At 40.2% G+C, this 26813-nt stretch overlaps 6 protein-coding genes across 8 annotated transcripts; 2 read left to right on the top strand and 4 right to left on the bottom strand.

Moving 5' to 3' along the window:
* Positions 1-89: 89 nt before the first annotated feature.
* LOC134178966 (DNA-(apurinic or apyrimidinic site) endonuclease 2-like) lies at positions 90-2597 on the bottom strand. The gene is made up of 4 exons (XM_062645877.1): positions 2368-2597; positions 1954-2040; positions 1501-1889; positions 90-1343 (listed from the first exon to the last, which is right to left on the bottom strand). Exons 1-4 carry the CDS (start codon positions 2486-2488, stop codon positions 453-455), a joined length of 1488 nt encoding a protein of 495 aa, XP_062501861.1. The 5' UTR covers positions 2489-2597; the 3' UTR covers positions 90-452.
* Positions 2554-3336, bottom strand: LOC134178969 (large ribosomal subunit protein eL22-like). The gene is made up of 4 exons (XM_062645881.1): positions 3245-3336; positions 3089-3190; positions 2862-2983; positions 2554-2808 (listed from the first exon to the last, which is right to left on the bottom strand). Exons 1-4 carry the CDS (start codon positions 3251-3253, stop codon positions 2664-2666), a joined length of 378 nt encoding a protein of 125 aa, XP_062501865.1. The 5' UTR covers positions 3254-3336; the 3' UTR covers positions 2554-2663.
* A 112-nt stretch (positions 3337-3448) lies between these two features.
* LOC134178967 (heparan-sulfate 6-O-sulfotransferase 1-B-like) lies at positions 3449-6002 on the bottom strand. 2 transcript variants are annotated; one of them, XM_062645879.1, is made up of 2 exons: positions 5942-6002; positions 3449-4871 (listed from the first exon to the last, which is right to left on the bottom strand). In XM_062645879.1, exon 2 carries the CDS (start codon positions 4849-4851, stop codon positions 3697-3699), a length of 1155 nt encoding a protein of 384 aa, XP_062501863.1. In that variant the 5' UTR covers positions 4852-4871; positions 5942-6002; the 3' UTR covers positions 3449-3696. The 2 variants fall into 2 exon arrangements, with proteins under 2 accessions (XP_062501863.1, XP_062501862.1); XM_062645878.1 differs by lacking the exon at positions 5942-6002 and adding an exon at positions 4944-5257.
* On the top strand, positions 5688-11521 carry LOC134178963 (uncharacterized). 2 transcript variants are annotated; one of them, XM_062645875.1, is made up of 14 exons: positions 5688-5774; positions 6213-6421; positions 6494-6695; positions 6779-6890; positions 7034-7209; positions 7902-8050; positions 8188-8286; positions 8347-8432; positions 9200-9290; positions 9532-9597; positions 9658-9735; positions 9797-9912; positions 9977-10037; positions 11105-11521. In XM_062645875.1, exons 2-14 carry the CDS (start codon positions 6236-6238, stop codon positions 11519-11521), a joined length of 1839 nt encoding a protein of 612 aa, XP_062501859.1. In that variant the 5' UTR covers positions 5688-5774; positions 6213-6235. The 2 variants fall into 2 exon arrangements, with proteins under 2 accessions (XP_062501859.1, XP_062501858.1); XM_062645874.1 differs by lacking the exon at positions 5688-5774 and having other exon boundaries at positions 6179-6421.
* Positions 11522-11552: 31 nt separating this feature from the next.
* Positions 11553-19477, bottom strand: LOC134178968 (programmed cell death protein 5-like). Its single transcript, XM_062645880.1, has 5 exons — positions 19360-19477; positions 19257-19294; positions 15638-15702; positions 11882-11973; positions 11553-11826 (listed from the first exon to the last, which is right to left on the bottom strand). Exons 1-5 carry the CDS (start codon positions 19435-19437, stop codon positions 11704-11706), a joined length of 396 nt encoding a protein of 131 aa, XP_062501864.1. The 5' UTR covers positions 19438-19477; the 3' UTR covers positions 11553-11703.
* Positions 19478-26273, top strand: LOC134178965 (lipid scramblase CLPTM1L-like). Its single transcript, XM_062645876.1, has 16 exons — positions 19478-19637; positions 19703-19803; positions 21556-21891; positions 22361-22433; positions 22497-22614; positions 23246-23340; positions 23409-23493; positions 23555-23658; positions 23715-23780; positions 23847-23897; positions 23955-24037; positions 24185-24219; positions 24278-24333; positions 24400-24444; positions 24497-24612; positions 25914-26273. Exons 1-16 carry the CDS (start codon positions 19479-19481, stop codon positions 26011-26013), a joined length of 1623 nt encoding a protein of 540 aa, XP_062501860.1. The 5' UTR covers position 19478; the 3' UTR covers positions 26014-26273.
* The last annotated feature ends 540 nt before the right edge of the window (positions 26274-26813 follow it).

Consider the following 26813-nt stretch of genomic DNA (forward strand, 5'->3'; position numbering starts at 1 on the left):
CGCATGCGCAAAAAACCATGATGCAAGGTATAGAATCAGTTATATAAATAAATAAATAATTGATTAATTAAAATTTGTTATGCTTTATATTCAAGCAGTGTAGATAATTATATGGCAATAACTCTTGACATCAGATGTAAAGTGAAACGCACTCACTGCTATGTGCTGTACAGAGTCTCTGTATAGACTAGTGGCTCTGTTAGTACAGTATATAGCAGGTACTGTACAGAGCCGTAGAGATACATAGTCTTGCGTGGCCAGACCTTCAGTGTACACGAGGCGGATAGCCCACACTGCAGTCTAATTGCAGTGGCTGGTCACAAGACTGCTTCTGGGCACGTGTGCATACAAACCCAACTGCACAATAGAATTTCATTCCAATATATTAACGAAAGCATATAAACAGTCTAATGAAAACTTTCCCACAGTTATGACCCACACTGGCTCTACGATCATAGTGACTTGACTTTAATCCCGGATGCCCATTCAAAATGATCGCATCGAGCCTTCGGATCAGTCGAGAGACCCTGTGGTCGTGCACAGACATAAAACTGTCGGTGCTGGTTTCGTCCCGTCTTCCTCACCGTCCGCAGAACACACGGCTCGTTGTGTCCTTTGCACAACGGCAAAGGAGCCGGACCCTTAAACAGACTCTTCCACTGATTTGCTTGTAATAACCGACTGTCGGTAGAAACAGATTTTAACAACTTGACATCAGACTGATCATCGATTGTCTCAACACCCTTTGCTGCTTTGTCAGTCTCTGGTGTCTCAGACTTGTCGTCACCTGCCATCTTTGTTAGAAACCTCGCCAATTTTGTCTGACTTTCTTGTTTAGTTCTTTTTGTGCCTACGACAATAACAGAGTTTTTCCGCTTGCGAGAATCAGATTCACTTGGACTAGTTGACTTCGATGCTTCCACTGTAGTTCTAGACTTTGTTTCCATTGTTGCTCGTGACGTCAGAAAACTTGTCAGTTTCTGCTGTCGTCCAGAAAACTCGGGTAGAAACTGACTACACAATGATGGTGGCTTATCAGCGGGACAGAATGATACGTTTATGTCCACAACAACTGGACAGTGATCTGATCCTTGAATATGAGGAGAGATATCACTAGCAGTCACGTGTTCGAGAAAGAAATCGGGACTCGCTAAGATGTAGTCAAGACGACGGCCGTAGTTTGTTTCTCTGGCTGATGTGACGGTAGCCCAACATGTAAACGCATTCTTACGGGTTGCATGAAACTGCCGAAAGCAATCAACTAAAAGACCAGGACCCTCTGACGGATTTATTCTAATCAAGTCGGCCATCCACGTTTGCCCAAAGCTGCTGTCAAACGTCATCTACAAAAGAACAAACCATGACATAATAGATTTACAAACATAGGATCGCCCACTGTAAAAAAGATTTAGCAGACAATCACACACACACACACACACACACACACACACACACACACACACACACACACACACACACACACACACACACACACACTACCATGTCTGGTTCACAACAGTCAATAGATTCATGTATTGCATTCATGTCTCCCAGCAGCAAAACGTGTTTCCCTGCTTCGACGAGACCTCGGCACCGCTCAGACAATATCCTATGAAACTGCATTTTATACTCCATTCGCTTCCCACCGTCCTCGCATACAGAAGCACGAGGGCAATACACATTGATGATCACGAGTGATTTGCCTGTTTGCAGCTTGTGTTCTGTCATTACTGTTCGACCTTCCTGATCCAGCCCTGTCGAATCAACTTGGAATAAATCCGTCTCTCCATAGCAACCAATGGTATCACTTTGACCAGCAGCCAGACATCCAGTCACGCCTTGTTCTGCAAAGACTGGGCAACAAGGTAATTTAGCAAACGTGGCGACACCTAAAACCATTTGCTACAATGATAAAGGAAACAAGTGGGTGTACTGTGATGCAGTTGGAGTAACCAGAATAGCCTTGTTTCTTAGTTTTGCAAAAAGAAAAAAAGGAGACGAAGCCTTCAATGATTGCTGTTGGTTCATCGAGTTGATCTCCTGCAACAATGTATTTAGACACACATTTAATTAATTGGAAACACAGCAAGTGTATACAGACACATAAAACGTACATACAGAGAGATGCATGCGTATTCTGATACAATAGAGCGTCTCTACCAGCTGCCTAGTAGGAGAGACAGACGTACAGACAGACAAACAAACAGATAAACACACAAACCATCAGATCAACAGAAAAACAAACACATAAACATACAAATCATCAGACCAACAGACCAACAGCCAAACAAACAAATTTCAAAAAACAAATCAGACCTGGTCACCATACATTCTAAATGCGTGTGACGTGTAGCAGACTAGACTTACGAGAAACTTTAGTTTCCTGCAAGCAAACGATGTCGGCTTCTAGTGAAGTGATTAACTTCTCAACAGAAGATTCCCGTCCTGCAGCACGCAATCCATTTATATTCCAGCTAAGAATTCGCATCCCGCGCACAGCGCACAGAAATCTTCACGACGCATGCCTAGTAGCCTCGCGTAGTCAGACCGTCGTCGCTCCAATCCGGGTCACTGGTCACGGTTTTTTGATTTCGATGTTTTTAAGGCCGAGTATAGTACTTATTCTCAACGTACAAACGTGCCAGCAAACGCACGCAGCTATCCTAACTGTCGTCTTTGTCTTCTTCTTCTTGATTATTGATCTGAAAGTAGCGCAGTTCATAAGAACCTGTACCGGACGACACAACACGCAACCAGTCTCTTAGGTTGTGCTTCTTGAGAAACTTCTTGCTGAGATACTTCAAATACCTATCTCACAATAATCAATCACGTGATCGCACCAACACCGAGTGGGGCCTCACCTTTTAGAAAATGGAATGTCGGCTGTTACAGTAACTGTGTTTTTATCTTTGGCCAGCTGGACTTCATTTCCGAGATTGCCTGTCTTCCCACCAACTTTAATTCGCTGTCTCAGGAACTGGTCCTGTAAAGCAAAGAGGAACAACGTTCTAGGGGCGATGACCCTAGCTCATTTTGATGGTGTAAGCCTTTGACTCTTTCACCACAAACAGCAAGACGGCAAACTTACAAAGTCGCCGACTTCCATTATTCCATCTTCGACCGGATGAGAACAGTCGATCGTGTACTTGACCTGCGCTTTCTTCTTGGATTTAGTCTGCCTTTTCTGTGTCTGCCATAAACAGTAAGATGTCATACGGTAAGCTAACTACAGAATTCTTCTTACCTGCGGCATAACGTCCCCACGTGGTTCAATATCCGAGCATGCGCAATGCTGCAGATCATGACTTCGCTTGTATATTTGTGCATGAGTAAAACTGTCGACGAAAAGGTATTTTAGTTCACACGCCTTCCGTTACACTACAGTAATTTAGGTAAACATCGTTAGGTTAGTATATGTATGTACATTGCCCTCAAGGGTATATACTGTGATAAACAGCACACATAACTTCATTATAAATTCCACGTTCGACACATCAAACCTATTAAAAACAACGCAGACGCCAATATGTAGTAGCTAAGCTTAGCTTATTATATTATGTTGTTAGATTTACTCTGATGCATTGATCAGACATTGTCATGAAGAAATAGCTATAGCATCACTTATCCTAAAACTAACCTATAGAATCTGTCAACTCAATGTCACCACAATTTTAGAATTTGTCCACAAAATATCTATTATGACTCAAGTTCAGAGTTGCCGTCGATGACCAAATACCTACTCCAATACTGATGATGAAAATATGAAACGTTTCTTCTCATTCTATCCACTCTGTCTAGGAATACTTTCTTTGCGATATCATACAACTTTACATCCAAATGATTCACTTCCTTGATCCAATTTATTTCACTATCCTGCAACGATGTCAAGGTTTCCTGAGATTTTGATACATTCTGTTCGTGAACACTGTCAAACGGCTCAGTAAATTTCAAATCAAATGTGTGCTCAAACAACTCTTTGCTCCAGACTTGATATTCAGTAAGACCAAAATAGGGAAGACTTTTGAGATTTGTGATAGCACTCTCAAGAATTCTCTTATCTCTCTCTTCTCTAGAATATGAATCTGTGTTGTAACAATTAACCAGTGTCAGATCAGCCAGCATTCTTGTTTGTCGATTGATGCCAAGATTGAACGGACAAGTTAGAAACTTTACTAACGTCAAAGACGGCCAACGCTTGCCCTGAGAAAACCCCGGATAACAGTCACGCAAATATTTCTTTGGGACCTCACGATTGTTGCAATGTCTTGCACTAACCCATGTTGCACCACGCTTCACGTGAGCATATTCGCTTACAAATCTGCTAACCGGCTCCCTTAGCATAGTCACATAAAAGAATTCCCGTTCTTTATGTTTATGTCCTTCTCGATATTCCAACACCCTTGCAACACACTCGTGCAACTCTGTCCAGTCAGCATGGACGCCACACGGCCAACCTGTTGTGAAACGAGAAAACAGCCACGTCTCTTGTACCTTACCCTTCTTTTGCTTACTCGACTGGCCAGGTCGATAGCACTTTGAATTTTTGGGAGTATGTTTAGAACCATTTTTTGGCTTTGTAATTTTACACGGTTTACCAACGTCCAAGTGTAGCAAATGACGACCAAACTCCGAGCCTCCGGTCTTCTGAATATGCAGAAAAACCATAACACCAGTGCCCTTCGCATCAAAGTCAGCCTTTTCAACGCTGTAATCTGGTCTGAAATTTGGTTTTCGCGTGAGTGCGACAAATGTTAGAGCTCGAGGTCTCCAGTAGTAATAAAGGGTTCCCAGGAAACAGAAAGACAAAACACTGAAAGTCAAATATCCATACGTAGTTATAGGGGGCGCCATCTTCGCTTGTCATGTGCTACCTAACAGAAACAGACAGTGATTCCTACATTTGCACGCTACACGCTGCATCAACTGGTAACTTGCACACTCACTCTGCAACATCCAGACCACATTCACCTTTGTGGTCTTCGTGATATCACGCATGCGTCGCTGAAAACGTTGGCCGGGCTTTACCGCACGGACCGCACCTAAACCGCACGGACCGCAAGCCTCGTCCCAAACGCAGTTTGCATTGCAGCCCCGAATGCGCTGCCTTGCGGTCAGCGTGACCTCGAGTATTAGAGAGGATGTGGGGAAAAACCCGTATCTCCTGAAGTGAATGTCCTAGCAGATTGATTCTAACATCATTGGAAAGCTCACAAGGAGGAGATTCCAGATCAGTTAATGAATACTGTGATTGGTTCTTTATTACGACACAATTTGTAACTTCCTGTATGACACGCGCTTGGCCCTGCCCTCCTCTCGTATTACACCAGGTGTAAAATAACTTCAAAGCCACCGCTATAACGCCCACTACTTGAAAGTTGTCGGGGCCGTACTTTGAACTATGGATTGATAAGTAAAACAGCTGTAGCTAGCAGGCTTATGTAGTTGAGGCATTGGTTGAACCTTTGAACCTAAGTTTGTAGCTAAACTGGAACCGTTTATTTCACTAGCCGGAATTAACAACGCCCATCTCTGCGCTTCAATATCTATTAACCGCAGTTCCCACATCCTCTCCAATCATCGAACAGACTTTATTTAGTAGTGTCAGTTAAGTCATCTTTGTCGGCGTAGTCGAGTACAGGAAACGACTGGAGTGCGGCTATAATTAGTGCAGTACGTAGCAACAGTCGAATGCATTGAAGTAGAGGCTTAATATTGGAATGCTCTATGTCTATACCCAAGCCTCTCGTGTGTAGGATACACACAGGAGATACCCGGTAGGTAGAGTTATGTGATGCTTCCGGTAAAACAATGAGATGGGAGGTGGAGTCTTGTCTATCATGTACCGTTAATTAAAAATTTAGGTTAACGTTTGTACGTTGGTCTACCTAGCAACTAGAAACAGCTTGAGAACGTAATCGGCACGCTAGGTACAGTTACTAACCCTCTCTCTATCGCTTTGTAGACAGCACTGTCGGCTTTGTTCTGCGTAGTTTACTGGCAATTCCAACTAGCCTCGCCCCAGACGCAGTGTGGATTGCAGCCCCGGATACGCCGCCATCACCACTAATAAAAAGAAAAGAGACCTCAACGAATTATTATCCGGGATTCCCAATGCAAATAAGACTAAAAATAGCACATGGCATGAGGGGTTCTTATTAAGTGGTTGGGCATGCGCGTTCAACAACTCGTACTCCATTAGATCCTTTGACTAGGTTGCAGCAAACATTTCTGTCTGATGGCTCGTACCAAGCAAACTGCTAGGAAATCTACAGGAGGAAAAGCTCCTCGCCGCTTGTTGGCGGCCAAAAGTCCCAGTCAGTTTAGAGCTTTCATGACGGGTCGTCAAGCATCAGGATTTTCGTCAAAGCGACCAACGTCGGGTGCAACTTCTTCAAAACAAGAAAAGAAAACCTCTTATTTGGTAGGTGTGTCTTCACTCACGTGACGCACGTGACCTTGATATGTGTGGCACGTTCAACTTGAAATTGCACAGAATTATGAAAATATGTTTTACTGCTATGGATTTGCAACGGGAAAAGCAACCACAGTTCCGTTTGAACCACGATTTGCAGCTCTTACTGACAAAAGTCCGTTCACCAATGCAACTCAGCAATGGGTTGGCATGAGTCTCAACTCAATGTACGACGGGAAAGGAATGGAGAAACACAAAAGACCACGCCTCAATTTAGTAGTTGGTAAACTAATACTGTAATAGTTTCTGCACAATACAACCTTTAACGTAGACGTGCATACCAGTTGATGTTGCTTGTTAATATAGTATTGGATATTTCTGGATCAATGGGCATGGCATTTAATGAAGACTGCAGCGATCAGAAAATTGAGGTGGCAAAGAATTGTTTGTCTGCTCTTGTTGATCAACTTGGCAAAGGGTACGTATATAAGTACGTGCTAATTATATTTATTATCTAGTTAAGATAATACAATCCTTTGAAATTTTTGAAGCTAAATGTTTGATATAATATATATTTTGATATTAATTAGTCTTATAAATAATTGAATTTTTTGGTAACAGAGATAAGGTGGGGCTTGTTTTGTTCAATCACAACGCTCATGTGGCTGTGAAATTGACAGAGTGGACAAAAACACATGCTGCAAAAATCAAGGATACGATTAAGAGTCTGAAGGCGGGTGGTAGTACTAATCTCTCAGCCGCAGCTCAATGTGCTACTGATCTGTACAAGACTGCAGGTAGGCTACACTTGTACGACACTTACAGTTTGCATGATGATGTTATGTTATAATCAGCTCCTGATTTGAGAATATGCGTGCATATCTGCGATAGCATCGTGAATGCTTGTCTATGTGTCTTGATAGAAACAAAACGACATCATAGAAAACCTTAATTTCTACGTGTAGGGGTGTAGCAAATAAAAGTAGTCAGCGCTACTAGGCTGCACAATAGCGCACGCTAGCTGCATCTCCAAAATCTGTTTGACATCTTCGAGAGTTTCTTCATATTTTTTGCTATTTTGTTATTAATAAGTAGTATTGATTGCCGTTTTAAAGCATTTTTGTTTAGAATAGTTCTGTGATTATATTATAAATATTAAAAATATATTATATAATATTTATTAGTTATTTATATTAGTATATATATTTATTTAATATTTAGTAGTTATATATATATATATATATATATATATATATATATATATATATATATATATATATATATATGACATACAGAAATGGTGATGTTTTTTTATGTATGCTAATAATTGTGATCAAGTTCTATTAATACAAATCAATTGTGCTCGCAGAATTCCTTTTTAATTAAGGTAGCTGTCTCAGGTCTATCTAGTATTGCAACATTGTTTTGTATTCTTTTTAATTATGTTTATTAATGTTTAATATTTTGCTTACCCGGTGTTTGGTTGCAGGTGAAAGTACGAAATCATCAAATCGAATTATCTTCCTCACAGATCTCAACTCAACGGTTGACAGTCACAACGATGAAAAACGGCTGCTAGCAATGCTGCAAACGAATTCGCAACAAGGGATCTACACGACAGTTGTTGGAATTGGAATGGTAATGTTTAGATACATTCTAAAATGTAGAGTATTCTTTTCCACACTAAATTAATTAAGGGCATAATATGTGTTACTGTATTGACGAACCCTTGTTGTGAGGATAAGTTATATAAGTCTCTCATGCTATGTTCTTAGGACTTGAATGTTGAACTGGTCACTCAAATTAGCAAAACTCCAGGAGCAAAATATTGTAGTGTTGACTCAGCACACGAATTTGAAAGGATTGCCACCAAGGTCTCCTACAAATCAATCTTGCTGATTACTAAATAAATTAATTGGTAACCTTCTGTATAGGAGTTTCCGTATGATGTCACTGTGATCGGTTTTAACATTCAAATGAAACTAAATTCAAAGGAGTACGAATTTGTCAAAGGATTTGGGTAATGCATCTAGCGTTTCTAGCTGTGGTGTTGACAAGTAGTTTGTTATGATGTCTAATAGTTCAACATTTGAATATTAATTCTTGTGCGCACGTACGTGCATAACACACACACACACACACACACACACACACACACACACACACACACACACACACACACACACCACACACACACACACACACACACACACACCACACACACACACACACACACACACACACACACACACACACACACACACACACACACACACACACACACACACACCTTATGCAGAACAATAGCTTTATAGTCATATTTGTGAAATCAATAAAGAACTTAATTAATGGCATATTAAAGGTCTCGACTTTAATAATATGACCATAATACAAACTTCATGATGTTGTTCTGATGCCATTAATTAAGTGTGCAAGCATGTATGAGAAAGACAACTTGCACACAGATAAGAAAAAATATACTAATAACTGTTTATTGTTGTAATGATGTAGTGTAATTTAATGGAACATAAAATCTATCAAATGTTGAGAATTATTCAAAAAACCTGCCTCTCATGACATGCAGTACGCAATACGATTTTGTGCTACTGGTACTCCGATAAGTGGATTTTCATCTATTACTGTGCACCTTTAGTTATTAAATGTACATGTACAACGGTTTAGACTACATATATGATAGTAACTGATACAAGGACACTGTTATTGGTATCTTCCCTTCTAACCAAGATATCATCTTCAGCTTATAATATTGTATGTTTCGATCCCTAGATCTCCAGAAGTGAATTCACTAAAACGTGGACAGCCTATCAAAATATCTTCCGAGTTTCCCTGCATTCATGATGACAAGGGAGAAGCCAAGGTGATTTCTTTGGTTTTGAATGCAGTATTTTTTAAACATACACTATTTTGTAAATTTTGAGTCTGTGCCTGGTTAGATAGATAGATAGATGGTACAATAAGTCTTATCAGTACAAAGAACGGAAGAAAATGCTGTTTACTTTCTGATTATTAAACTATTCGAAGTAATAGAAAACTGGTTAATTAAGATACCAATACTGTGTTTGAGTTGATTTCAAGCACTTTGTTTATAAAATTTGCAGGGCGGAATATTTCTGTTCCAGCTTGGAACAAAGGCAGGTCGTGAACCAAAAGAGAAGGCCATAAAAGTATGTCTCCTTTTTCATCTTTGCTGAACTACTTTACTTATATTATTGGGTTGATATTAGATTGATGTATCATGGGAAGACACCTCTGGTATTGTACATGAGAAGACTTGCATTGTGCCACTTGGTGTTAACAAACAGGTACTTTAATATTGATATCAACCTAATGATCCAACAGCAGTTACTAAATGTCCTTGCTCAGGATCCAGGAACTCGGAAGGCGGTTGCATTAGTACGTTATGTTGATTTGCATAACGATTATGTCCTAGAAGAAGGAAAGCATCCCGTCAAGTATGTGGAACTGTTTCAGATGTTCAAGTAAGTAGGAACGAATCAGTGAATTGAAAATCGAATGGGTTGCTATCACGGATTGCTCTGACAGAGATCATTTTATTGCTGAAATGACAGCAGTAGGAGACACATCAATTGATACCAACAACAAGGTATATATTAATATGTCACACTTCAAAGCAGTTGTACAGCATGAAATGCAAACAATCAAACAAGACATATGCATAACGTTAAATATGTCGATGAGCAGCCAGACAGGCAGTAAGTATTATAGGCATGGTGGAGGTAGGGGGTATGCAAGAGAGATGGCAGGAATGGATGGTAGGTGGGTATCCAGTGAGAAAGCACCCAGTAAGGAAAACAGACAGAGTAAAACTTGACAGAATGCCTGTAGAACCTCTCAACATAATGTGTGTGTGTGTGTGTGTGTGTGTGTGTGTGTGTGTGTGTGTGTGTGTGTGTGTGTGAAATAGGACAGGAGTAAGAAATACTTATCAGTCAATCCTGCAACAATAATCTTCCCACAAGTCTTTTCAACTTGACTGGAAAGGTCTCCATATCATGTGTAATGTAAAGTCGATACACACATGAGCAAATGTTGAAAGATCTACACTGACAAACAAACTCCACACACGACGTAAGTATAGCCTGTGATGTACTAGTTGCACTGCAACATTGAAACGATAGGTAAGGTTTGCACCCTACCCTGACTGGGTGGCAATTAAGGCAAGGCAGTTAGAATGCATGCTTACAAGCATCCACCAGAAATGACAATAAACATTATGTCCGAATACGTAGATTGCATTAAAAATACCGTTATTGATAAAATAGTAGTTCAATACACTTCTTCAAGACTCTGGTGATCAGGAAGTGGATCGGTTCTTTGAAGGCCTATTGGCTATGGTCAATGGTCAATAGCATGCTGTTATGTATGACTTAGAAATACGTCATTAATTTATTAATGTCATTAATGTACAGACTGTACATACAGGCAACATAGTTGCAAGTATTGATTGAAATATCTAGCCTAATCAGCATGTGAACTTGATGTTTGTGTGTTTGTGTGTCTGTCATCACTGGCTGTAAAGTACCAGTAAATGGAACTTTTTCAATTATATATTGACCATTCAAGCTAGAGCTGTATTACAGTGTGTAGTACATTAACGTGTGTATCATTACCATGTCTTGCCTACTAACTTCGTTTGACTCAATCGTGCAGGGAGACGTCGAGCTGTTAGACAAAATCATTGAACTTGAGTCAAAAAAGCCTCCATCTCAAACAAGCAAGAGCTCCACGGCAAAACCAGACACCCTCGGGTCTCCACAAGCTAAAAAAGCAAGACCATCCACAACCAGTCGACAGAAACAGGTTGTCACCACAACCACACTGACTGCAAAGCCAAAGTCACTAGCGCGTGGCGTGAAAGGCAAATCCACACTCACACTTACAACCGCCTCAAGTGGTACATTCAGAAGAAGCACTCGCATTCGAGATCAGACGGCACAAGGTACAACTACAGCCGTTACCAAAGTGTCAGCAACAGACACTACCGATGCTAGAAAATCACAGCGTGCAAGTCGTAAACGGCCTCAGTCTGCTGGTTCACGTGCAGCAAAGCGCTCTCGCACCAAATGAGACTTGAACGAGCATACAGTATCTTGCTATCTTGGTGCCATGCTTACATTGCTTTTACACATTAAAGTATTTTTGATTAGTCAATGAGCAATTCGTATTGTTATTTTGTATGGTGCATGAACACAAGGATAACCTTTCTGTCAAAGACAATGGACAGACAAGTACAGTAGAGCTACCGTCTCTTAGCCATACTCGTCGTCATCTGAATCTACAGCATGTCGTCGTCGATCAAACTTGACAACCGTTTTCTTCTGGGTTACTTGACTGACTTGCTCTAGTAAGGACTTTAATTGATTCTCAGTCACCTATATGTATACATAATGTCAGTAAGAAAATTGTGGCAAAAGCTCATGCAAGTACCTTGCCACCCAGCTGTCCCGTCTGAGCCATCTGGATCAACATGCCTTCAACTTTTTGTGCTTTTTCGGGCTTCACTTGGGCAATGGTGTTCACTGTAAAGTGTAAATATAGTATCATGGAATCGGGTAACATGTGGTGAACAGTGACATATGGCCATCCAGAGCACAACAACGCATGTGCAAGATGACGATTATCAGTTACCAAAGAGTATGATTTCATTCAGCCAGTCTCAAGTAAATAAACAGACAAGAATATCACAAATCACTAACAACATCAATTGCTTCACAAATCACTGGAGTAGCATCGAGGGGGGAAAGGGGATAATCCTCCCCAATCTTTGTAGACATGTAAAGCAAAACGCCATGTTTCCCTTGTGTTACCAAACAGTGAGATGAATCTTTGTCCATTACACCGTCCCAGCAATGGCGGACGTTCAATTAAAAAGTAAATAATGGGTGTGGCTTTGCAGTGTGATCAGCCCCACAAACTTGAGAACCACACTTTCGTCCGCAAGTATGACACGGCGGAAAGGGGTCTGGCTAACCGAGACTAGCTATGCCCGTGCACAACTGCTCAATATATGTGAACAGGTTTGCTAGTGAATCAGACTGGGCACACCCACATTCAGTCTCGCGTAGCCAGACCCTTTCCCGCCACATCATACTTCCAAAAGTATGACACAGTGGGTAAAGTCTGGCTACATGAGACTAATGTACATCTTCCTGGGTATTTCATGAACATATACACCATGACGAATCATCGCATCCCTACAATTGCTAGTGTACTTGCTTGAGTAATCAGCCTTAAGATTGAGACACCAAGGGTGAGTAAGCCTGTCACTGAGTTTGGCCACATCTCTATGATTTCACACCTTCAAGTTAGATACACATACAGTGGCGGATCCAGAGTTTTTGAAAGAGGTAGGCGCACTTATGGTTTTGGCAATGTGATGTCACAAAACAAAAAAATCAGAAATATCTATTAACTTCATTAACATAATCACATTACCATGTACTGATAACAAGTCGGTGAGGAGATATACGACACAGGATTAAAAAGCGATTGACATATTCGTGAACTACAAATTCATAATCTAATACCCTGTTTACATGAGCACGCATAGCGAGCTGAGCCGCGCCAGCCTAGTATTCCAGCCTGCATTTACACGACACACTCAGTAGAAGGAAGCCAATGCGTGTCATTAACGTGCGTTAGTTATTTGAGCTATACAAAGCTCATGTGAGCTCACGTTTGCAATGGACAGAAGCCAAGCTGCTCGTGTTTTTCTCTATGGCTTTACAACAGGCATATCGAGAAATGCATAAGACATATAAAAATATATACAGAGACGTCGTACTATATATATACGAGACGTAGGTCTATCGCCAGTTGTACCAAATGAGCATGCGCGGGTCATTTTCCAGCACGCTACGCATTTATACAATGTACTTGACCCGAGCCAGCCCGCACTGGACCGGCTAGAAATACTGAGCTAAGCTGGCACGGCTCGGCTCACATTTACACGTACTATAGAAACCGAGCCAGCACGGGGTGGCCCGCTTACAAGTGCTTGTGTAAACGGGGTATAAGTCACAAGAACGCAAAGTAGAATAGGTGCATTAAACCTGTTCTGCATCATTCCAGATCTCTTTGGAGTAAGAATATATTCTAACACAGAATTTGCTCTTTCTGTAGTTGCTACTGTTACTAGAGTTACAGCAAGAATGTAGAGAACATAATGTTTGGGTATTAAACTCTTGTTATTTCACACACAAGGACAATGTTATCGACAGTGACTGCGTCCACGTATGCTGAAATGCCTCTGAAGCCTTCTCTGTGTACTATACTTCCTGTCTCAAAAGGGGTATATGCATGCCTGTTGCGCTGCTCTCTAGATCCGCCACTGCACATATAACGAGTCTTCTGCTAGACTCCCACCTACAGTAGTATTCTGTTTCACCCTGAAGACCACGGCTTTCCAACAATTTAAGACTACCATAAAACCAGAAATTCATGAAATGATTTAAATCTAGACAATTATGCAATCAAAATGAATTGAATTCGCACTGTGTAATAGACATGCGCAAGCGCATACCTTCCATCTTGCCTGCCAGTTTCATGTTTGTCCGTGTACGCTATGAGGGTACTAGAGTATGACGTTTTAATGGCTTGGGTATGAAGCTTTTCATGCAATGATTTAGTCTGTTGGATGATGCATGTTGTATCGGTTTGGCCAAGTCATTGAAGAGAGGAAAAAGGAGTTGCCTCAAGTGGGCGTGGTTAGTTGTGGTACCAGTATACTTGAAAATATCCGGGCTGTCTTGAAATCGCACAAATTAAAACCACACGACACCTCTAAAGCACTGACTTTGGGCAAATTCGCACAATAGTCTGTTTGCATGAATTTCTGGTTTTACAGTATGTTTCTATATACACTTGTTTTAGTTAAGTAAAACGCTTTTGTTCCAGGTTGGCAAAGGCCAGACCCCGGATTTCTTTAGTTTCCTTACTTTCTGTAGATGCACAATATTTCTATTGGCATGTATAACATTTTCATCTAGTGTCCTTTTGCTTGACAGAGATAGCTCAATGAGGTTTTGTCACACACAGACATGATTGATATCACAGGGCTTATAGTTGCTAAAACATTATGCATTTCAACAGCCAAGTTTTATTGTAAGACAATACTCAATCTCATCCGTTGGAGCAAAAACATTCTTCTAAATATATTACTGTACCGACCTACTCTTGTATCACCCTGCTATCCATCAAGCCCCATCCCCAACTTTGGCCCAGAGTCTAACATTTTTGCACCTAAGCTCCACTTAATTAATTGGTGTTAATTAGCACCCAGATAAAAAATTTAGCACATAGGTTGTCACAACATTTGAACATTGAGTTCTCATTCATGCCAAGAAAAAAATTCACTCTTTTACAGTAGAAAAGAAGTTCCTCACCATAGAATGGCATCGTCAACATGGCTTAGTAGTGTCACGGATAGCAGCGAGACATGTCGGTCCACAAGTATCTATCAAGAGTAATAAGGTGCGGGTGGTTGAACGTCTCCGATAACGTCTTGATTACCCCTTCTAAAAGAAGGTAGATGACACATGAAACCATGATGTACTGAATGAGCAGGGTTTGGGGCAATACGGAAAACAACGTGCACCGCCTACTTGTTCTTGATGACTACACAGTTCATAAATGCGATGAAGTCTGAGCAAACGCTGCAAGTAGAAACACTGGTCTTATGTATAGCAAACTTGAGTTGTAGTAATTGGCCAAAAACTTCTGTCAATTAGCACCTAAAGGTGCACACACCCTCCAGCAAGACCCCATCCTATACTTCACAGACTAAGCTAACAAGCCATGGGGGTGGGGTGATACAAGAGTAGGTACAGTATTAGAGTTGTTGTAGAGTGTACTTAATTAATTTTGAAATTGATAATTGCAAATTACAATTTTCTTAGCCATTTTGTCAATTTTCTTATTTCAAATTCTCTCTTAATTAAGGTTCTTAAAATGCAAGGCTAAATTTTAATATTTATAAAATTTCTTAAACACCTGACCTTAGTGCAGTAGCAGTAAAGATTAGTTAGTGTGGCAATCCCTTACTCCATACTTTACCAGTAGGGCTCAACCCGATTAGAAATGACACCACTGCATACGTTATCAACTACAAAGTCTAAAATTTTGCCACTCCAATCATATTTTCTATGTTGATTGCAGTCAAACCTGTTTACATGTCAGACTTACATCTTGCTCTAGCAGCTTGATCGAGTATTTGAGACAATATTGAGTTCTTTTGCAGCTCCTGTTCTCTATAAAAAAATAGACAAGTATAATAACAATAAATTATATATCTCACATACATATATTTACTATTCCACCACCTTGGCCTATATAGATAAAGTGACAGAGTATGTGTAACTGTGATACCATAACAGAAATCGACTCCTGATAGCTACCCACCCACCCACCTTCCACTAACATTGCACATGGGATCCGATTGTCACTGGCAATTATACATTCTTTAGCAGCAGCAAAATACGTCGACTCTGTCTAAGAAAGGTGTAGACATGTTATGAGAGTCAAAGTCACTTGGGTTAACATTGTCAAAATAAACACACAAAATTGTAGCATTACATGGAGATATCTTGTTATCTCGTCATCTTTACCTTGCATCTTTTAAAAGACTAGTCATTATTGTATTAATCATGATAAACAATAAAACTTAGTGATGTTTTTATTAACGACATTTCTTGACATATAGGGTGTCTTTAACTTAACTTAGGAATCACTACACCAGGTCTGAAACAGACAGAAAAAGAGATTGTTTTATTGATTTTTAACTTTAAAAGACACAACAAGCAAATCTTCAAAAGTATACAATTCCACATCCGTCCATTCCTCTGTTCATCAATTCACACCTAATGGATTAAAAACTGAATATCCCTATCTCTTAATTAGTCTATCTCTACTTGACCATGTGAAAGGTGAGATATTTCTTGTGAGATCACTTGGCTGTTACATGTCTGTAATAGAACAGAGAAGTGTCGTCTCCGGTCAGTGAAAAACTCTACTGCTGATTTGGTATCTCCAATAGCTTTTGCCTTTTTGCCACATAGACAAACAGATAGACAAACAGACAGACAGACAGACTGACAATCATGCACTTTAATTAATTAAGTTAAACTCAGTAGTCTTCTTACGTTTAGTGCTAGAGATACGAGTAGATTATGTGTTTCAATAAAATCAAATTGACAGACAGACAGCGGCGAATACTGTCACTAGCATTACAATGTTGCAATAGAAGTGTTTTAGCTAAAAAGATTAACAGAATAGTTTGGAGTAATGACTCTGTAGATGATAGCTACAAACATCAGATGGCTGTTCGTTAGAGTTTTTCTTCTACGACCACTATGGTTGTTTATCTGGAACTCTTAGTGTTATATGTAGCCTTTTCTGTATTAGCGTTAATGTGTTCAAACAATGATCTTTGACAAACGGGCGGACAGACAGACAGACAGACAAACAGACAGACAGACAGACAGACAGACAGACAGACAGACAGACAGACAAACAGTCGGGACAGACCAAGTGCCCAGACTTGTAGATGTTCTATAGAAAAGGGATCACATGATCCTTTTTAACCAATTAGTAGTTAAATATATATTGTATTAGTTGATAGTTGTTTTCTCTTGGTTTTATTGTCATAAGACAAACGTAGTTAGCCATTTGCTATTGTATCCTAATTCAAATATGAAAAATATGACAGACAAACAGACAGACAGACAGACAGACAGACAGACAGACAGACAGACAGAAGCAAAGAAAATGACATTAGTGACATATATAGTGTCCAATTGCATGCAACCTAAGTTGATAATTTTTAGAGACCCGTGTGGGTCTAATTGATATACAACGGACTTTCGTATCTATAGCTTGTAATAGTTCATATGCATGAAATATAAAGATTTGACACAGACAGACAGACAGACAATTTTTGATTGATTGATTGATTGAGACTTTATTTTACAATGGGAATCCCTCGACACAGTGGCCGATCTTCCGGGAACCGTGCTTACAAGAAACTATTTACACTATTAATTGCACTAAATCTAATCAAGCATACAGATATAGTTCCTTAGATGATATCTAAACACTACTCTATTTGAAATCGTTCTCAATGAGAAAGGGAGCGAGTTCCACAAACACTGGGCCCGATAGAAGAAGGTAAGGCGCAGGGCTTCAGTGTGTGACCGTGAGAGGATGACTCCTGATGCTGAGAGACGCGTGCCATACGTGCTGCTGATGTCCGCCTTCTCAAATCGAAAACTAATTTCACTGGGAGCCAGCGAATAGAAACCTCGATGAGCTAAAGATCCTAAGTAGAAAGCATAACGTGTCTTGCAGGTGCGCAGGCCATATTTTGCAAGGATAGGTGAAATATCACCAGTGGGCTCCCTACCACGACAACCATCGAGGACTCATAGACATCTCTTTTCAATTCTCTGAAGCTTAGCCGAAATACCAGCAGAAGCATCATTCCAAATAGAAAAACAGTAGTCAAGATCCAGTTGAATAATCGATTGCACAAACGCCACACAAGCAGGAACACTGGGTAATTTGAACGACCTGTATAAAATGCCTAATTTTCGTGCAACTTTCTTCACAGCGGAACTCAAATGGGGACGCCAATTCAGATTGTGATCGAAAATAACACCCAGATATTTTGCAGAGTCTACTGGTTTCAGAGCAACGTCATCCACAGTAATTGATAAAGAAGAACGATCAATTGTATCGCAAAATTTTCAAAATAGAACCAATTTCAATTTCTTTCCATTTAGCATCATCAAATTGTCTCTGAACCAGGCTGATAATAAGTTAACATCAATTTGAAGAACAGACTACATATCATTATAGGAATCACCAGATGCAGAAAGACAGGTGTCATCAGCATATGAAATGACTGAAGAACGTAAATCACCCAAAGAATGGTCACTTGTGTAGAAATTGAATAATAGTGGCCCAAGTTTTGAACCTTGCGGAACTCCTCTCAAGCAGCAGGACCAAAATGACTTCACATCTCCAACTTGGACAAACTGCCAACGATCCAATAGATACTTTGACAGCCACTTATGAACATTACCTACCACCCCACATTTGGCGAACTTTCTAAGTAGACATTGATGGTTCACAGTGTCAAAAGCCTTACGGAAGTCAAGAAAGACTACACCAGAGCAACTGCGATTATCCTTTGCTTCTAGGAGGTTATCTGCTAGGATTCCCACAGCATCCTGGGTAGACTGTCTTTCCTGAAACCATACTGTGACTCCGGAATAAGCGAGTTAGATTCCAAAAATGAATTCAGTTGACAGAAAACAAAGTGTTCCAATAACTTGGAAACGGATGATAGTAGGGATACTGGGGGATAATTAAACGGGTCACTTCTGTCACCAGACTTGAAACCGGAGTGACCCTTGAACATTTCCAGTTATTAGGGACCTTCCCAGTGGAAAGGGAGACATTAAATAAATCAGCAAGTGAGGCTGCAATTGCAGAGGCGCCCGCTTTGAGAAAACGCGCTTCAATTCCATCTGCACCACAAGCCTTCTTAACGTTCAGATTCTGGAGAAGACGTAAAAACATCTTGTTCGCTAACGCTGAAAAAAGAAGACAGTAGATCTTCACCTGCATCGTCCCTGCCAATGTAGCTGTATAGGACGGCTAGCATATTTCTGGTCAAGACAACTCGACGCGCCCTCGTCAGGAAATTCAGATACAATACGTACAGATTAACAGTACGTACAAAGAAAGACAAAAACTCTTGTCTTCAAGATTTGCTAAATCATCAAGCCAAGCCACTGCTCACCTCTGGGCTTCAGCTTTCTTCTTCTCATCCTCTTGACCCTAATTATATAACATAAAACAATACGAGACATCCCTCACAAGCCTCTGCCATTACTCTTGCTTACCCCACCGTACTGAGCTTGCATTTCTGCCATACGCCTCGCTCGTAACGCCTGCAACTCCGCGTCCTGGTCGCCGTCCATGATCGATTGCCTAACCACCGAATTAAAATCAACCAGCAAACATGAGCTGGTTGTCTCTCACCAACGTTGTCTTAGTTCTCTTTTTTCTCTATTTCGTAAATATGTTTTACACGTTCTATGTCATGTTCAATCCCGAGTCTTGTGCAGCGGGCACAGGTGACTGCCTTGAACCTCACGCCAGACCAGAAGACTCGCTCGAGGTTTGCTGTCTGCATGTGTAGACTTGTGGAGGGCATCGCATTAGTTTGTATGCTCGTTTGTCTAGTTGCGTATCTACGTGTCGGAAAAAGAGTCAATTGGGAAAGGTGCTAGGGCGAGGAAAGAGATTCTGTCTCGAAAGCTGCTGCTCGATGAGGCATTCGTGGAGTAAGTTGATTACTGCGTGTCTGGGTACTTTATGAGAAGTTTTTTTGTTAATGGTTTGCGCATGTAGAACTTAATTAAGGTGGGAAATGTTGATGATAAATTAAACACACACACACACACACACACACACACACACACACACACACACACACACACACACACACACACACACACACACACACACACACACACAGTGACACACACACAGTGACACACACTCACACGCACACGCACACACACACCACACACACACGCACAGTAGACTTGTATGATCAAACTTTGAACGGGCTTAGCCACTTCAATCAAAATGGACTTGTTGGATGACTGGCATGGTTTGTAGATAGCTACCCAGGACATGGTTTGGACATTTCTGGTAGTAGTATTTTACTCTTAATTTGAATGTCTTCTATTGATGGAATTAAGTCGTAGGTGTTGTGTGCCTGTATATCATTAACATATGTTGCTATGAGGGAACTACACCAAAATAATTAATGTGGTTTGATAGCAAAATATATTATATTATTGTACAATTATTTAGACTATATCTCAAACATCTATACTGTTTATTGTATACAGTGTATGTGTAGGGGTGGTTTGTCAAACAGCAATAATACAAATTCGTCAGGCATTTGTCTTTCTGTCTGTCTGTTTGTTGGTAATGCTATGTCACATGTGTATAATAACACAAATGTGATAGAATCTGCTGATTTTTGCATCATATAACTGTCCATTATGGATTTGAGGTTGTAAGGTAGGTGACGCTAAATCAGAGTCAAGCGATGGGAGTGTAGCTGATTTACTCAAGACTTTGCCAGTGCCGTAGGAGCGAAACTTAAACATTTGCAGTCTAGCATATTACATGGGCATGGCTTAGGTAACGCTCTTGTTCTCACAGTGTTTCAAAGCAACAGACAAAGTAGCCAGGCAATGTACTTTCTCTGCATGTGCGTTACAGTTTACTAGTCTGTCATATACCTTGATAAAATATATTACTTATTTAATGAAAGCTGTTGAAGCACTACAGTACAAACCCTCTGCATACTGTAGCTTGAATGTCAGCCACTTAGAAGAGCGTGAGAAAAAGACTGACATTCGGTCACGTATTTGTGTCAATCAGCGATCATGTGTTATGCCTTTGCCTATCATGGCCTGTCATAGGGTCATACATACCAAACGCGCTACTATACCTAGCATTTTATGCATAGGTATCAGCTAACACCAAGACCGGAAGTGGCAAACTGCCAGTTCTTGTGATGCAGACCAAAGTCAACTTCTTGAAAGCCTGTGCGGTCGTGTCCACACAAGCTGTATGGTGTCCTATGGGCCTGCAAAGGTAGAAATCTGTATCTTCAACAAGATTTAGTACAACCAGCAAATGTGAACAAGAACATGACTTTCTGATTGAACTTCTTTGGCAGCTGGTGACATTTATAAGTTTTATAGAATAATGCAGTTTTACATGTCACTGTTATAGCGGTTTTACTTTGTCAAATGCAAATATGTCGTTTGTATTATATTCTCAGGGGTGACAATGTTGCCTTTCAAATGAAGAAGCACTACAGTGCAAACCCTCTGCATGCCATAGCTATGTAGCTTTATTCACGTCCACTATATTAAACATATGGGACATTTATTTGGTGACTTGCTATGTGGTTGCCTAGCAAGCTGTCTAGTCGGTTGTATATCACGTGACTGGCCTGCACTACTATAGCATTTCATGCATCGGTAATATTATAATTATTTTATGTCTAGAACTATGAACATTTCATTACCGTTGACAACAAGGAGGAATGGAAGCTTATTTGCACACATCTTTGTTGCAAAGGCTGGAGAATTGAGTGTCAGTGATTCTACATGGACGTCTTCTATTGTAGTACCCCTGACACAAATGACTGTGAAGAAAGCAGAGACAATGAGTTTGCTGTCGGAACAAACAAATGACACGGTTGAGAGTATTAGCACGGAGGCGGTTCAATCAGATGTACCAGTGAGCCACTGGAGAACTAAACTGACTGTTCATATTATGGAAACTCCGATATCGTTTTCAAGGAGTAAAGGGTATCCTGGAGAACTGAGAGATCATGTTCGGTTGGTATGGATAACTAGTGGTGATATAATTAGATTCATGATGTTAAAACGTCAGTGCAAGCTAAAAGTTTGATGACTTATAACTAGTTGAGTGATTTGACTGTTTGTGTGTACTAAGAATGGGCTGTAGAGTAGTTTTATACAAGTTTATCATATGTGTACATCATTGCATGTGCGCGTGCACACACACACACACACATGCACACACACACGCACACACACACACATGCACACACACACGCACACACACACACACACACACACACACACAAACACACACACACACACACACACACACACACACACACACACACACACACACACACACACACATACACACACACACCTTACTTACACAATGGATCGTAATTTAGGCTGTTGTAATAGGTGAGTGAGTTTGAAATATATGGGCTTTACTGTTTTCGAAAGTTAGTATGCTGTTGGTTGCTCATGTTTTTTTTTGTCACAGGTTTACAGTTGGCTACAAATACTTGCCTGTTGTATACGTAGATGAGCTGAGCATTTTGTTGAAACATCTCCATGTAAGCTGTATGCTTAGTTCAAGTTGTTGCTACATTTAATGGTGATGTGTATGTCTGAACTAGCCAATAGATAGTGATTCTGAGGAGATGCCACTTGAAATAAGATACTCTTCAATAAGTATTGGTTTGCTACGAATGTGGCTATCAATGCAAAACTCATTGAGCATGATGAGTAGACTTGGTATGAATTTTAGTGTGTGTGTGTGTGTGTGTGTGTGTGTGCACGTGTGCACGTGCGTGCATGTGTTGTGTGTGTGTGCACGTGCGTGCATGTGTGTGTGTGTGTGTGTGTGTGTGTGTGTGTGTGTGTGTGTGTGTGTGTGTGTGTGTGTGTGTGTGTGTGTGTGTGTGTGTGTGTGTGTGTGTGTGTGTGTGTGTGTGTGTGTGTGTGTGTGTGTGTGTGTGTGTGTGTGTGTGTGTGTGTGTGTGTGTGTGTGTGTGTGTGTGTGTGTGTGTGTGTGTGTGTGTGTGTGTGTGTGTGTGTGTGTGTGTGTGTGTGTGTGTGTGTGTGTGTGTGTGTGTGTGTGTGTGTGTGTGTGTGTGTGTGTGTGTGTGTGTGTGTGTGTGTGTGTGTGTGTGTGTGTGTGTGTGTGTGTGTGTGTGTGTGTGTGTGTTAAACTGTATATTGAAATTGTAATATGTACACTCATGTTATAATCCTATCATAAATGAAACTGTATAATCTTGATGTCAATTTTGACTGCTCATCCTTGTTCGACAGCTTTTCTTGTTGAATACATTGCTGTCTGTTTGTGACCCTTTGTATATCTCTTTCAAGCAAATCTGTGTGTAACTTATCTCCTGTGCGGTAGGCTTTACCGAAAACGACATCGATCAAGTAAAAGGGATCTTTGTCGATACTAATCTGTATTTTTTGGCATTGACATTTTTAGTGTCAGCATTTCACGTGAGACAGCATTTGATGATATAATAGATACACATCAAATTTATTTGAGAACCACGTTTGCTTCTCAGATACTCTTTGACTTTTTGGCATTCAAGAATGATATCAGCTACTGGAGAGAGCGTAAGAGCATGGTCGGATTGTCAAGCCGTAGTGGTACACATTGATATCTAAATTTAAAAAACGTATTGATGTGTAACCGAATGTTGTGGTGCAGTCGCGTGGAGGTGTTTCAGTCAGCTGGTTATCTTTGTCTACTTGCTTGACGAAAAGACAAGTCTGTTGGTCATCGTTCCGGCTGGCATCTCATCAGTCATTGAGGTGACACGTGTGACATGGCTGATGATTAGCAGTTGATATGTCGATTGATGTCGAAGGTATGGAAAGTATGGAAGGCGTTCAAGATTGAAATAAAATGGAATGGTTGGATGCCAACACTAAAGGCACACGTTTTACTGCACTAACTATAGACACTGGCATAACAGTATGTATGTCTTTGTTTTGTACAGACTGGCGACAGCTCGGATGTGGAAAAGGAGACTGAGAAGTTGGATTCAGAGGTTTATGTGTTAATATCAATAATTTTGGTAGCAGATTAATTTCTTGTTACACGACAGGCGATGAGGTATTTGATGTACCTGCTGATCCCGTTAGTTGCTTTGGGTGCTGTCTACTGTCTGGTCTACTTGCAATACAAAAGGTGATTGTATGTAGTGATTTGTCTGTTGGGTGCATGTCTGTTGTTGTTACCCGAGAAATGCTAAGGTCACATGACATACGACTAGCCGACTCTCCGCGTACTGTGTAACACGTGACCAAATAAATAATAAAATATATTTATTTTTAGTTGGTACTCGTGGTTCGTGCACAGCCTTGTTAATGGTGAGTTTCATACAAAATCGTACTTGAACCTGCACTTCACTTTTGTGTTGGTCGTAAGGAGTATACGCTTTTGGATTTATATTTATGTTACCTCAGCTATTCCTTAACCACAAGGTTACAATATTCTTACTTTTGCTATATTGTGTTGTTGTCAAGGTTGTTTGTGTTTTATCCAAACAGTTAAAGAGTGTTGCACATTTACCTTGGAGAGTCTTCATGTACAAGGTACGTCATCTCTTGTTTATGCATTTGTGTTTTTCATGCCGTTGTGTTACAGGCGTTCAACACTTTTATCGACGACTTGTTTGCATTTATTATTGCTATGCCAACATCTCATCGAGTTGCATGCTTCAGGGATGACATCGTCTTTGTCGTCTTTCTCTACCAGAGATGGTAAAGACAAACTATAATAAAATGGCTGCTAATATGTTTGTAATGCTATTGTTTTGTTATTTACAATATTACATTATGGTTTTCGAAATTTTATGGTAGATATAGTCGTCATCTTGGCAACCTCACAAATTTTCAGTCATCAGGGATTTTAAAACGTTTACATATATTTCATAAATATCAATTAATGATACTGATTGTTTGGCAAGTAAACGAAATCCCAGGACTTTAGGGGTGTCACTCTCAGTTTGACTTGAGTAGTTTCACTATTATACTCTACAGAATAAAAACAAAGATTTATTGGGTCCACCATGAGTGAGGTTAGTGGTCAGGATGGCAACCTTGTTGAAATAATTGGTCATCACATGAACTCAGTTTGGCGTCAAATGGCAACTTGACGACCACTTTTTCTAACACTGTACAGTACATAAGATTTATAGTAATTTAATAATAATTAAGATTAATTTTGTACGACACACATATACTAATAAATGCTGATCCATGTTTGTTATTTATGTTGTAGTTTGTGTAAAAAAATTAGCATTTTTTTGATATTTAATACTATGTTCTTGTTGCTGTTTTAATTACTAGTAAGGATATTATGATATAGTTAATTATTACGTATTAAATTGTTCCTTAATGAGCCAGTTTGATACGTCATCATGGGCGTGGTGTCTAGTCCGACATGGCCGGACCGGTTTTAGAAAAATGCACTTTCACCAATTACTCAATGGCACCAACTTTCGTTTTATGGGTATAGTCGATTAAATAATTAATATATTTTTACTCATGGCAGTTTTGTATGCCTACCTAATAACACGTTCTACATTGCCCTGCCTTTTACCGCGGGCAGGCGCTAGGCCAGACCGTCATCATTTGCTTCCTACGCCCCTGCATGTTATTGAGCTGTGAGACCCTACATACTAGGCTGATCTAAACTTTAGTTGATCAGTCTAGAGATGGCTAATGGTATATTTGAAAGAATGTGATTGTCATTTGTACTATTAGTACCATGCCATCAGTCATCCAATACCATCAGTCGTCCAATTGTGGGTTATCCCCCTCTCCCTCCCCCGTGTCTCATCAGTGCAGGTGTCTGACGGATACTGTCAATCAGTAGCAACACAAACTTGACTGTGCAGGAGGACAACTGACTTTACAAGCAGTGTCGTCTTATTTGCTATTAATGCTTTCAAGTTTGGTAGAACAAATATTATAAGACATACCAGTTTCATTAATACTAATCACACGGTAGTGCTTGGTGTTTGTGTGAGTCAACTCCTAATCATGCTCTGTTGTTGCAGGTTGTATCCTGTTGATATGAAACGAGTGAACGAATTTGGTAGATCCTATGATGATCCACAAGCACAGCCGACGAAACAGAAAGGCAAAAAACAAGACTAGACAGGTGTATGAATACTGGACGTGTACAAATATAACTGACAATCGGACTGTTAAGTTAATTAATAATTATGTGAGTCTTGGTTGCTCGTGTTACCAATGACAGTATTAGATCGACAATCTCTGAATGTCCTATTGTGGAACTTTTGAGGGACTGTGAGGACCATACAATATAGTAGAGCGAGTATGGTAACAAATCTATACGACGAGTAGCACATGCAGAATGATGAACAAATTTGAGTTTGACGTGCTGAGTGGCTGTGATAGACCACTTTGTTCCTATCTAGAAAAATATGGTCGTATGGTCGTTGGCCAGATATCTGGGCCTCGGGTAATAACTAACTTAACCAAAGTGATTACTTGAAATGTCCTTGAAGGATACTGTGGGTGATGTCATTGAGCCTGGGAAATTGTTGTTTACAAGCAACCTATTAATTATGCTGTACACAGATACACCATTATGCATGAGCATTTTCTTTCTACTCTAGCTAACTGTACACTCATTCTAATCACCAGAATGAAACACAGGATCTGTTTCAAATTCCAGTTTCAAATTCTGGATGATGTGCATCTTTCCTAGTAAAACGAAATTTCTTATAGTAGCTGTCGTGTATAATAATAATAATAATAATAATAATAATAATAATAATAATAATAATAATAATAACACGGATATTGATGGAAGATGGACGTCTAGCTGTATCGCTCGTCTCAGAGCTAGCTGAGGAGCGCGTTCCTTGTCGGGAAACCAGGACAGGGCTCGAAAAGTCGGCATCTGGAATCACTGGAGCTGTTCGGAAGAC

The sequence above is a fragment of the Corticium candelabrum genome, chromosome 4 (assembly GCF_963422355.1).
Source record: "Corticium candelabrum chromosome 4, ooCorCand1.1, whole genome shotgun sequence".
Classification (NCBI taxonomy): Eukaryota; Metazoa; Porifera; class Homoscleromorpha; order Homosclerophorida; family Plakinidae; genus Corticium; species Corticium candelabrum.

Bases quoted from the DNA above. Each gene is read 5' to 3' on its own strand.
- LOC134178966 (XM_062645877.1), bottom strand. From the start codon at position 2,488: ATGCGAATTCTTAGCTGGAATATAAATGGATTGCGTGCTGCAGGACGG. The intron at 2,041-2,367 runs GTAAGTCTAGTC...ACATTGTTGCAG, and splicing joins GCAGGAAACTAAAGTTTCTC to GAGATCAACTCGATGAACCA. The intron at 1,344-1,500 runs GTAGTGTGTGTG...GTTCTTTTGTAG, and splicing joins ACTGTTGTGAACCAGACATG to ATGACGTTTGACAGCAGCTT.
- LOC134178969 (XM_062645881.1), bottom strand. The intron at 2,984-3,088 runs GTAAGTTTGCCG...TTTGCTTTACAG, and splicing joins TAATGGAAGTCGGCGACTTT to GACCAGTTCCTGAGACAGCG. The intron at 2,809-2,861 runs GTGAGGCCCCAC...ATTGTGAGATAG, and splicing joins GACATTCCATTTTCTAAAAG to GTATTTGAAGTATCTCAGCA.
- LOC134178967 (XM_062645879.1), bottom strand. From the start codon at position 4,851: ATGGCGCCCCCTATAACTACGTATGGATATTTGACTTTCAGTGTTTTG.
- LOC134178963 (XM_062645875.1), top strand. From the start codon at position 6,236: ATGGCTCGTACCAAGCAAACTGCTAGGAAATCTACAGGAGGAAAAGCT. The intron at 7,210-7,901 runs GTAGGCTACACT...GTTTGGTTGCAG, and splicing joins TGATCTGTACAAGACTGCAG to GTGAAAGTACGAAATCATCA. The intron at 9,291-9,531 runs GTGATTTCTTTG...TAAAATTTGCAG, and splicing joins ATGACAAGGGAGAAGCCAAG to GGCGGAATATTTCTGTTCCA.
- LOC134178968 (XM_062645880.1), bottom strand. From the start codon at position 19,437: ATGGACGGCGACCAGGACGCGGAGTTGCAGGCGTTACGAGCGAGGCGT. The intron at 19,295-19,359 runs GTAAGCAAGAGT...TTATATAATTAG, and splicing joins TGCAAGCTCAGTACGGTGGG to GGTCAAGAGGATGAGAAGAA. The intron at 11,974-15,637 runs GTAAGTCTGACA...TACACTTTACAG, and splicing joins TCAAGCTGCTAGAGCAAGAT to TGAACACCATTGCCCAAGTG.
- LOC134178965 (XM_062645876.1), top strand. From the start codon at position 19,479: ATGAGCTGGTTGTCTCTCACCAACGTTGTCTTAGTTCTCTTTTTTCTC. The intron at 19,804-21,555 runs GTAAGTTGATTA...TTTTATGTCTAG, and splicing joins CTCGATGAGGCATTCGTGGA to AACTATGAACATTTCATTAC. The intron at 24,613-25,913 runs GTAAAGACAAAC...CTGTTGTTGCAG, and splicing joins GTCTTTCTCTACCAGAGATG to GTTGTATCCTGTTGATATGA.